The following is a 12,298-nucleotide window of genomic DNA, read 5'->3' on the forward strand; positions in this document are numbered from 1 at the left end:
CACCAGCAGAGTTGGGGCAGAGCCTAGGCATGGGCCCTCACCCCCAGGATTCTTGCTGTGGGGTCAGAGAGGCACAGATGGGAGTAAAATCTCAACTGTCTGGGAACAAGAAACACAAGCCACACAAAACCAGTAGGGATCACATGTGTGGCTCATTAGAGTGAGTCCTGTGGAAAGCCAGGACTAGTACTGACACCTAGAGCTAATGAGGCCAACTCCACTGTGTGGGTGGCAGCACATGTGGAACAGTAGCAAGGCCTCTTGCTCTCCAATCTGGCTGGAAGCCTACTGGGGAGCTAGAACTCCCACCCTAGCCCAGCAGTTATGAGGAGCCCCTCCAGCTGGGTGGTGAAGGAGACAACTTCCAACCTTCCCCTGGCAGAGTGATGTCATAGCAGACAGCCAAACAGAAGATTTAATAAGACTCAGGGGCTCATGACATAATACCCAAGTATTGAAGTTTCAATAAAAAATTGCTTATCACACCAAGAACCAGGAAATCAACGTGACTGAGAAAAGACAATCAATAGGCACCAAGATGATTCTGACATTAGAATTCTGACAGAGATGTTAGATACACCATCATAAAAATGGCCAACAGATAATTAAAAACACACTTGAAACAAATGAAAAGTATGAAGTCTCAGCAAAGAAATAGAAGATATAAAAGGTCAAATGAAAAGCATAATGACTGAAATTAAAAATTCAATAGATGGGCACAACTGCAGAATGGAAAGCACAGATGAAAGAATCTGTGAACTAGAAGATAAGAAAATAGAAATTACCCAATCTGAACAATACCAAGAAAACGGACTGAAAAAAAATCAATAGAGCTCAGGAGACTTTGGGAGTATAATAAAAGATCTAACAATCATGTCATCAAAGTCCTTGAATGAAAAGAGAAAAGGGCAAAGCTAAAAAAAAATACTCAAAGACATAATGGATGAAATATTTCTAAATCTGGCAAAAGACATTAACCTACAGATTCAAGAAGTTGAATAAATCCCCAAAAGGATAAACTTGAAGAAACCCATGCTACAACACATTATACTCAAACTTCTGAAACATAAAGACAAAAAAAAAAAAAATCTTGAAAGCAGCAAGAGAGAAACAACATCTTACCTATAGGAAGAAAACAATTCGAATGACAGTGGATTTCTCATCAGAAACCATGGAGGTCAGAAGGAAGAGGCACACGTTTTTTTCAAGTGCTGAAAAAAAAAGAACTGTCAACCCAGAATTCTATACCCAGTGAAAATACCCTTCAGGAATGAAGGACAATCAAGACATTCTCAGATGAAGGAAAACTAAAAGAATTTGTCCCAGGCAGGCCTACTCTTAAAGAATGGCTAAACAAGGTCCTTCAAACAGAAAATAATGAAAGTCGAAATATTGGAATTTCAGGAAGAAAGAAAGAATAACAGGAGAAAAACATGATTGAATACAACATGCTTTCTCTTCTTCTCTGGAGGTTTCAATAAAAAATCATGTTGACAGTTAAAGTAAAAATGACAACACATTGTGAAGTGATTCCAAATATTTAAGACTATTATATTATAAACAGGGAAGGGGGAGTGTCAAGAGAGGTAATGTTTCATACTTCATTGAAACTGGTAAAATCATGATAGCAATAAACTGGGGTAAGTTATCTAAACATAATGTGATCCCTGAAGCAACCACTAAAAATCTCTATCAGAGATACACTCAAAACTACCATAGATAAGTCAAACATAATTCTAAAACATGTTCAAGTGACCCCCAAAAGGCAGAAAAGGGAAACCAGAAAAATGAAAAAAAGAGAAAACAAACAAAAAATAGAATGTATCAATAATTACATTAAATGTGAATGCTTTAAAAAGACCAGATTAAAAAGCTGACATAGTGGATCAACAACATGATACAACTATATGCTCTCTACAAGAAACTCACTTCAAGTAGAACTAAATAACCACGCTGAAAAAAAGGTGAAAAGGTTACCATGCGAATATTAATCAAAAGAAAGCAAGAGTAGACATATTAATATAAGATACCCTTCAGATCAAAGAAAATCACAGGCACAGGGAAGGACATTTCACAATGAAAAAAAAGGGCCACTCCACCAAGAAGATAAAGAGATCCTACGTATGTGTACCTAATGACAGAGCCACAGATATGTAAGCAACAACTACCAGTCTGAAAGCAGAAACAGACAAGTTCACATCTGTAGTTGGAAACTTGAACATCCTTTGTTCAACAACTGATAGGTCTAGATAGACAGAAAATAGCATGCTTACAGAAAAACTCAATAATACCAACCAACAAGCTCAAACTGGCACTTGCAAAACATTACACCCAAAACCTGGAAAATACATGTTCTTGTTCAATGCCCACAGATTCTACACCAAGATGCGCCACATCCTGAGCCATCCAACAAACTTAAACAACTTAAAAGAACTGTAATGATATTGATGGAGTATGGTTGCTGATCATAAAGTAATCAAACCAGAAGTCAATAACAAAAAGCAGGAAAATCTCCAAACACTGAGAACCTAAACCACACACTTCTACTCATGAATTACATGAGCCAAAGAGGAAGGCTCAAGGGAAACTTTTAAAATAAAACTAAACACAAATTAAAGCATATCACATGAAAACCCATGGCACACAGTAGAAGCATGCTGAGAAGGAAATGTATGGCACTAAGTGTTCACATTAGAAGAGAGGAAAAGACTCAAATCAATGATCTAAGCTCTTACCCTCAAGAAGCAAAAAAAAAAAGGAGTAAAATAAGCACAAAGCAAATGTAAAGACAAAAAACAATAGAGTAGAAATCAAATGAAATTGAAAACATAAAATCAATAGAGAAAATCAATGAAATAAGAATTTGGTTCTTTGAAAAGATCAGTAAGATAAACAAACTTCTAGTAAGACTAACAAAGAGAAAAGGGAAGATAACAAATTACCCATGGCAAAATGAGACAGGGGCTATCACTACAGACCATGCCAACATCAAAGTGGTTACAGGATCCCAGCAGCTTAGAGGTTGAGGCAGGAGAACTGCAAGTTCAAGGACAGCCTCAGCAACTTAGTGAGGCCCTATGCAACTTAGTGAGGCCCTGTCTCAAAATAAAAAACAAAAAGGGGGGCTGGGGTTGTGGCTCAGCGGTAGAGCACTCACCTCACACGTTCGAGACGCTGAGATCAATCCTCAGCACCACATAAGAATAAATAATTTTTGAAATAAAGGTATTGTTTCCAACTACAAGTAAAAAATAAATATTTTTTAAAAGGGGGTGGGGCGTGCTGGGGATGTGACCCAGTGGTTGAGCATCCCTGCATTGAATCCCTGGTACAAAAAAAAAAAAAAAATTATGCGGAGATATGACAACTATGTACACATAAATCTGAAAACCTAAATGAAATATGCCACTTCCTCAAAAGGCTCAAACACCTGCAACTTACCCAAGAAGAAGGCAATCCCCAGCCCTACAACTGTTAAGGAAGCCAATTTTTTAATTTAAATTTTTCAAAAAAAAAAAAAAAAAATGTTTCTTTCTTTGACAAATTTGACCAAAAATTTAAAAGAGAATTAACACCAGTTTGACACAATCTGTTGTGGAAAATAGAAGAGGGGACAATTCCATTAAATTAAATATTTTATGGATCCAGTATTACTGTGATATCCAAATCAGACAAGTAAAAAAAAAAAGTACAAAATAGAAAATTACAGACCAATATCCCTCATGGATTTAGAGGCAAAACTCCTTAACAAAGTGTTAGCAACTAGAATTGAGAAATATACAAAAAATAATTATACTCAAAACCAGCAGGATGTATAACAGGGATCAAGGCCAGTCGAATATTTGAAAAGAAATCAATATAACCATATTAATAGAAGAAAACATATAAATCATATCAATTGTTGCAGAAAATCATTTGACAAAATTCAACAACCACTCATGATAAAAACTCTTGGAGGGGCTGGGGATATGGCTCAAGCAGTGGCGCACTCGCCTGGCATGTGCGGGGCGCTGGGTTCGATGTTGTGTCTGCCGAAAACTGAAAAATAAATATTAAAAAATTCTCTCTCTCTCTCTCTCTCTCTCTCTTTCTCTCTCTGTCTCTTTAAAAAAAAAAAAAAAAACTCTTGGAAAAAGACGAATGGAGGGGAACTTCCTCAGTGTAATAAAGAACATCTACAAAACCAAAAAACTTGGGCTGGGGATGTGGCTCAAGCGGTAGCGCGCTCGCCTGGCATGCGTGCGGCCCAGGTTCGATCCTCAGCACCGCATACAAACAAAGATGTTGTGTCCGCCAAAAAAACTAAAAAATAAATAAATATCAAAATTCTCTCTCTCTCTCTAAAAAAAACCCAAAAAACTTATAGCTAACATCATGCTAAAATGGTGGGGAATGAATGATAAATGCCCTCCTCCCCAGACAAGGTGGGAACAAAGGAAGGTGTCAGTTCTCTCCACAGCACTGGGCCCAGGGCCAGGAAGTGCACACCTGCAGGTGGCCTCGCAGGGAAACCACCAGTCCAGGCTTGGGAAGCCATGATATCTGAACTCATCTCAAAATTTTATTAAAATGAAGATTCCAAATGTCAGAATCTATAGAAACAATAACATTAGTAATCAGAGAAAAATTCATTCCCTTAAATAATCACAGAGCAAAAATTAAAGAACAGCATGCAACTCAAGAAGTCAGAAAAGGAGCCATACGATGGGGCAAGAGGAAGGAGCAGAGAAGTAATGAAGACCAAGCAGAAAGCAAAGGCTCCAGGAACCAACGCACAGAGTCACAGTGAGTTAGAGCCCTGGGTTTATGAAGTCTGAGATAGACCAGTCAAGGAAAAGGGGGAAAACACATAGGATTTAACAAATGAAAGGGGGGAAAAACTCTGAGCCAGAGAGAAACTGAAGGGGAAAAAATGTAGCCCCACCTTGGCTTAAGTTTAAGAAAATAAATTAGAAAACCTAGATCAACTGGATCATTTCTAAGGAAAATATAATTTACCAAATTCACCTCGGGAAACTACAATGTTTAAACAGAACAATATCCACACAGAAACAAAGAAATTATCAAATAGAGAAATTATCCTTCAAAAACAGACCAGACATAGACAGTTTCACAAGAATTCTACCAAATATTTAAAGACCAAGTAGTTCTAGTGTCACCTGAACTGTCCGTGTTTGTGTTGTGGATGTGCGTGTGTGTGTGTGTGTGTGTGTGTGTGTGCGCGCGCAGCTGTGTCTTTAATCTCTTTGGAGTTCCTGAGGGAAAAGAGGTGCACATTCTCAAAACTCAACACAATGTTTAACAAAGTAACATGGGGGAAACTCTTGGGAAAGACTCCAAATTCAGCTGCCACGTTATCAGAATCATGTTTGTATGTTTTTTAAAAGTTTCAATAAAGGAGGTATCCAAAGCAATTGCTTATTCACAGCTTTCTTGACCAGCAATCTGGAAAAGAAAAAAAAAAGTTAAGTATTTTCTGTCCTAATATGATAGTTTGTAACTTTTCAGCGTTCAACTGTGCTTTAGTTCTTAGGAAATGGGGGTATTGAGTTACATGTAATACGCTGTAATTTTTGCCATTTATAATAATGGGAAAGGGTTCAGGTACACTCCACTGTAGAGCTTTTACCTAGCAGGCACGAGACCCTGTGTTTGACCCAACACCAAAAAAATAAAATAAAATAAGATAAAAATAAATCAATCAAATAATGAAAAATGGGACTCCCATTCAGAACACTGGGTTTTCAAGAATGCAGCAGTGAAGGTAAACAAGCAATAACTATATGGCACCAATATACAAACCTTGTGATGTTTAAGTGTACCAAAGAAAGCTGCAAGCACACCTCACCTCAAAGCATCAGTCCACAAATCTTCCATAAAATATTAAAAGAATTTAACCACACATTAAAAAATAAGCAAAATAACCAGGTCAGTTTTAAGGTTGCAAATGTAGTACCACATCAGGTAATTCATTGCCACGTGTCTTCATATTTATGGGGAAATTATGAACTCTACAGATGCTGAAAAGACCCTCAACCAAATTTGACATCTTTGCTAGATAAGAACATCAGTGAAATAGGAATCGAATTTCCTACTGAATTGAATTGATGGGTACTTAAATGTGATCTCACAACATACTCCCCTGAGGCCCCAAACCAAAATCATTAGCTTAGTATAGGCAAAAGCAAGGTAAAGGTACTGTGGAACTCCACTGTTACCTTCAGAGTATCAGCCAGCACCATCAGACAAACAAGGGAGCCTGGCTCAGTAAGAAAGAGCACCAGTAATATTCACAGAAGTTCTGAAAATATACTTAGAAAACAACAGAGAATCAACACTGAAACTAATAAGCAATTTGAGGACTCAAAGTAGCAGGAAACATAATTAACATGAAAACCAAATGCTAGATTTCTGCTCCCAGCAGAAGGTAATAACAGGAATCAGATTGACCCCAATTTCCAATAGTAGCAATAAAAACAGCAGACATTCAGAGAATGGAAAGCCAAACCAAAGATGGGGAGAAAACGCTTATAACACCCATATCCAATAAAAGACTTATATCCAAAATACACAAAGAACTCCTAGCTCTCAACAACCATAAAATAAGCAACCAACTAAAAATTGGGCAAAAAACCTGAGTAGATCCTCACCAAAGAAGATACAGAGAACAAATAAGCACATTAGAAGATGTTCTATATCCCAAGCCTCAGGGAGCTGCAAGTTACAAGGAGACACCACTGCACACCTATCAGAACGGCTGAAACCCCAGCACTGACAATACCACCCTGGGGAGGGTGTAGAGCAGTGGGACCTCTCCCTCATCACCAGAGAGGATACAAGACAGAGCAGTCATTTTGGAGAAGAGTTTGGCATCTTCTACAAAACAGTCTCACCACACATCACACTCTTAGATATTTACCTAAAAGAAGTGAAAAATTAAACCTACACAAAATCTAAAGATGAGTGCTTATAGTAAGTAGTTTTATTCATAACTTGCAGAAATGGAAACCACCATGATGTCCTTCAACAGGTGAATGGATAAACAAACTGTGGTACATCTAGACAATGGAATATTAATTCAGTGCTAAAAAAGAAACAAGCTAGCAAGTCACAAAATGACATGGAGGAGCCTGAAGTGCATAAAGCTAAGTGAAAGAAACCAGTCTAAAAAGACTGAATACTATATGATTCCAACATTAAGACATTCTGGAAAAGGTAAAAAAAAAAAAAAACTACAGCAACAGTAAAAAGATCAATGGTTGCCAACAGGCATGGAGGGTTGGGAGGGATTCACATCTAGACTCTGTGGAGAGGTAGGGACCCTGGGTTCATCCTCAAGCTAATCCAGAAAGAATCAGGTGAGGGGAGTGAGAAGACAATGACTTGTTTGTACCCATAGGAAGTAGAACAAGTAGAACAAGAGATCTGCTTTCTTCAAGAAGGCCAAGAGGAAGAAAATGCTAAGCAAGTAGAGCTCACCACTTTCCACCGTTATACTGGGTTGGCACACTGGCTGGTTGAGAGTGCCTAAGAAAGAATAGTTGCAGACATCTGTCTGTGGCTGTACCTGCAAACGTGGGCATGCGTGGAGACACCTGAGTTTACGCGGTGCATTCGGGGGCTGAACACTTCACTGCCCTTCCAGGCCTTCTCCCTTGTCCCCTGGGGATGTCTCCTCTGTACTAGAGAAAGGAAGTCTCCTCCTTGTTCTCACTGAATGCCCATGCCTTGTCCCTACTGGGTGAGAGCCTGTCTGCCACCTGCAGGCCTTTGCCTGGAAGACTGGCTGGTCCACCCATACCCTCAATGCCTGTTCACTCAGGGTCTTGTGCTAGGGAGTAAGGAGGGCAGCTCAGGCAAAGGCCTGGGGAGCCTCAGAGAAGGTAGTAGGGGAACATGAGCAGGTAAGAGACAGCCACTAAGACTTCCTCCTCACCCACCAGTTCTTGGTCCCCATCCAGGATGTGGCCACAGCCCTGAGCAGCTTTTATGCAACTGGAAAGGGCAGTTTGTGGTCTGTCTGACAAGGAAAGCTCCCTCCTGCTGTGTTCGCAGCACTCTTACACAGGCGTCAGCTGGCAATTCACAAATATTTTTGGAAGAGAGGAAAATGAAGGGTAACTTTCAGTTGCCTTTGGAGCACTAGAAAGAAGGGAGATATCAAGGGACAGAGGCTGACAGCAGTTCACAGAGGCCAGCCAAGTCTCCAGCAGCTGCCATGGAGCAGGAGGGAAATGGGTGACTGGACCTGTACAGTGTGCCTGCCACTGGTACAGGGAGATACTCACTGGGAGCAACTGTGGTCTCCCCGGGAGGGCCTGCCAGTGTCACTGGGACATGTAAGGTGCTGCTCGGGTCTGAGGATTCGATGCCCATCCGAGTGACATTTCTCTGATTGTCTGCATCTTCTGGCTGTTCCTCCACCTTCTGGAGACAGGTGCTGGGCAGCACGTGCACAGGGGCTATGCCCATCACCCCACTGGCCTCCAGGCCACAGTGAGGCTCCCTGCAACCAAAAATGCACAGCAGAGTCTGATGCAGCCCCAAACTCCTATTTCTGCAAATCCCAGCTTCTTATACCTCTACCCAGGCCAGGTAAATCTCGGACAACCTCCTGTGCTCCTCTGGTGTTCTGCATGGATTCTATCACCCTATACAATTCTGTCTTTAGGTACAGGGCTGACTCATCCGTCTGTCCCAGGCACAGAACCCTGACACTACTGGCCTCACATTATGTATGTGGAACACAACTGTTGGAGAGGGACACTTCCCTGAGCCACCCACCCAGGGGCCATCCAAGTGCTCCCCCCAGGCAAAGACCCAGCACAGAGTTTTGTACTTGATGACAGTAGTTCTGTGGGGCTGGTCCTGGGCCCTGGACTCCAGCCGTTTGTCCTGGTTGGTTTGTGGCCAATCCATAAGTACAGAGGCCTCAGCCTCCAGGCTCCTGCCCCAGGCCTCTTGCAGAGTCAGAGCTAAGGAGCAGGTGGGCAGCCTGCTTGGCAGGGGCACTCAGCCTGGCCCCCTGGTGTACTGCCCTGCCCATCAATCTCCTAACCCTCACTGGCCTCTCCTTCCTCCATGATCCAATCTTCTCTTTTCTCCCAAGGCCACTCTGTTCTTCCTAGGTCAAGGTGTCCCAAATGTCTGGTGCCCCCTAAGCCCGACGGCTGATGTGGCACCAAGATGCCCTGCCAAGCCGTTCTCAGAGGGAATTGGGCAGGTGGAGCACGGGCAACCTGGTCCAAGTCACCCTCTGCTATCAGCCAGGACATTGGGGCCCAGCATCACCCTGGGCCAACCCCACCCCCACCACAGAGGGAAATAGGGGCCCTGGTCCCAGGACTATAAGGTCACCAGGCCCACTGCTTGTGCTTACGCACTTGGGCTGGTGGTTCCGTATCTCCTTGTCCGCCTCCACCATCTCGCCCTCCTTCTCTGCAGCCTCCTTCTCTGTGGCCTCCTTTTCAGTGGGCTCGTGAACAGACAGCACCTTGTGCCGCACCCGGTGCCGTCGCATAGGCTCCTCACCACTCTCTGCCTCCCTGGAACCGGCCCGGGGGCCCCGGTGCCGCAAGCGCCTCTCGCTCTTGGCAGTAGGTGCAACACCTTCCTTGCCCTGGTCTGGACCGTGCCGGTGAGCACGGTGGCGCCGGGGCTCGCGCTCAGCAGCCTCCGTCCGGGGAGCCCCGCCGGTGATGCCTTCGTCCGCCCTCAGGGCCAGGGCCCCTGCTGCGCTCGCTCCGGGACTCCAGCGCACCCGCCGCGTCCTTGCTGCGACTGCGGTGTGGACGTGCCCGCTCCTCCCGGGCTCCGGGTTCCACACTCTCCGCCTTCACAGCATCAGCCCTGTCCTGTTCGCCCACTGCGGGGACCACAGCCGGAACTTTGTCCCGGTCACGATGTCGGTGGTGCCGTCGTGGTGGGTCTACACCCTCGGTGACCTCCGTGCCCTCGGGTCGGGCTTTGCCCCCCATGGGACCCCGTGGGCCATCCCGCCCTGGTGGTTCCACCACCAGAGGCCGGTCCAAGTGCGTCTTCATGTCTGGTCTTAGGTGGCGCGTGGTTGCGTAGCGCATCCGCTCCTCCGGGTCCATCTCACTGTACAGCGCCTCACAGCTGGCCCGCAGGTTCTGCAGCCGAAGCTGGCTGGCCCGCTGCTCCCACACCGAGCGAGCCTTGGCCGAGTTCTGCTGCCTGCTGCGGGGAGACTGGCAGTGAGTGTTGGCCCGCCCAGCCCCTTCTCTCTGTCTCTCAGGGAAGCCACGGATGAACACACAGCAATGGAGGGATGAAAGAGTGGTTGCAGGGAGGAGAGGAAGGAAGGAGAGGCGGCAGAAGCCCGCAAGACCACTGGCAGGATGTAGAACAAGAGGGGAATATCCAAGGGACCCAAATTCAGCTCCACTTCCCCTGGTGTCCCTTGGAACCCACAGACCATATTAGGCTATATGCGTGGGGGGGGGTGCTCAAGGCCACTCTGGAGCCGATAGATGGTGGCCACGAATCCTGGGGTACACGGCAGTGGGAATGTGAGGCACCTCTAAGAGGTAGCACGGGCTTCCAGGGCAAGTCAGCTGCTGGCCAGGTGGGTGGGAGAAGGGAGGAGCCCTGTCCTAATGGGGATGCAGATGCAAAGGCTCCCCTGCAGCCCCCCGGGGGTTGGCCCCACTCCAGCAGGAGAGCAGAGCTGCTCCAGAGAGGCCAAGTAGACACTTCCCCACTGCACCTCCCAGGAGGAAAGCCACCAGCCAGGAGAATGGGAACCCATATAAGAGGCTTAAGCTGACAGAGGATCTGGCCCTCTCAGGAACAAACAGTGCCTCAGCTGCTCTCCAAGACGGCCAGCCCTGACTGGGAAGCCACTACCTGGCTCAATGGCAGGTCTGTGGCTGGTGACATCCCCTCCCATGGTCATGAATGTCCTCCTTCCTCTTGTTTCCATGGAGAACCTCTTCCTCCATCAAGAGCAGAGCCAGACATGGCCCTCAGAGCCCTCCGGCACCAGGGTGGCCAATGGTCTAAGCTTGACCCTCACTGCGTAAGCTCCTGAAGGCTGTGATCCACCCTCCACCTCAACAGCCAAGGCACCGCTGTTCCCATGGCACATGCGGGGCTGCACAGCATGGAGTGCATGTGAGGCCTTTGCACTCTGGGTTCTTTGATGAATAAGACCACCAAGGTAGGTGACCCAAGCCACGACTTTACCAGGCAGAAACCTCATCAGAGGCCTGAGCCTTATCCCCCAGCTGCTGGAAGTTCCTGGAGACCTTGGCAATGATGGTAGCACCATTAGTAAAATGGCCATGGAACTGGTACTCTGGGCTGTATGCCCATCTCAACCAGTCCTTTCAGCCATCCCTGTACCCATTTCACAAGGGAAGACACTGATCCTGGAGAGAGGACTTGACCTGATCAGAGTCGACAGTGAGTCACTGATGAAGCCAGGATCCGATGCATGCAGGGACAGGAGGGGAGAAGACACAGGCTGCAGCCAGGCCCAACTGCACTGACAGCAAAGATGCAGCTGCCCCTGTGGCGGCCAGGTCAGCCACTCCCACCCTGCAGCCAGTGTGTGGGAAGCCACCACCAGGGGCAGTACCTGGCAAGTATGAAAGCAGAGGAGCACCATGTTGGTACCCCACCTCAGAGCCCAGGCAGGGATGAGCAGGGTGACATGTGGAAGCCATCAGTTGGTCCAGGGCCTCAGCTGTCACCTGTTCCCCCAAGACATTGAAGTTATATAGTCCCCTGCTCCCAAGAATTCCCTGCAACAGACCCACAGGTCTCCTGCCCCAAGCTGGCACCATCTTTCAACTCCAGGCAGCGTGAAATGCAAAAGAGCCATGACACGCACACGCCAGGCACGGGAGCTTTGGGCAGGCTGGTTTTGTCTGGTCACTGCTGCTGTCTGGTAGCAGCCCAAGACAGGTCTGGACTATAAGCCATTTGGTCAACAAATAGGTGGTTCACTCAGATGAAGCCACAGCCTGAGGCCAAGATCAAGTTCTTTATCAAAAAAAGATAGACCATGAAGGCCATGAAGGACATGTGGGGACTGGCAGCTCAGTTTTAGACACAGGCAGGGATGGGCTCTATACCACATAACTGCCCTCAGCCTTGCCCCAAGAACAGTCCTCTCTCTCTCTCTCTCTCTCAGGAACCACCTCAAGTCTAGCAAAAAGCCAGAAAGTCTGTGGGGCCAGAGGTGCCATCAGGCTGACAGGGCCTCTCATGACTACCCAGAGAGAGGACCACAATAATCAGCTGTGCAAACACTGCCCAGCCATCTGCATCA

The 12,298-nt window shown here is 45.9% G+C and overlaps 1 protein-coding gene across 1 annotated transcript in view; it reads right to left on the reverse strand.

Annotated features, from left to right (window-relative positions):
• Positions 1-12,298, reverse strand: part of Cacna1b (calcium voltage-gated channel subunit alpha1 B) — a 185,825-nt gene that overhangs the window by 77,221 nt on the left and 96,306 nt on the right. The window contains 3 exon segments of the mRNA XM_048813414.1: positions 8,289-8,506; positions 9,384-9,676; positions 9,678-10,197. Of these exon segments, the coding sequence (XP_048669371.1) occupies positions 8,289-8,506; positions 9,384-9,676; positions 9,678-10,197 (1,031 nt within the window).

This window comes from Marmota marmota, unplaced genomic scaffold, assembly GCF_001458135.2.
Source record: "Marmota marmota marmota unplaced genomic scaffold, marMar, whole genome shotgun sequence".
In the NCBI taxonomy this organism is placed as follows: Eukaryota; Metazoa; Chordata; class Mammalia; order Rodentia; family Sciuridae; genus Marmota; species Marmota marmota.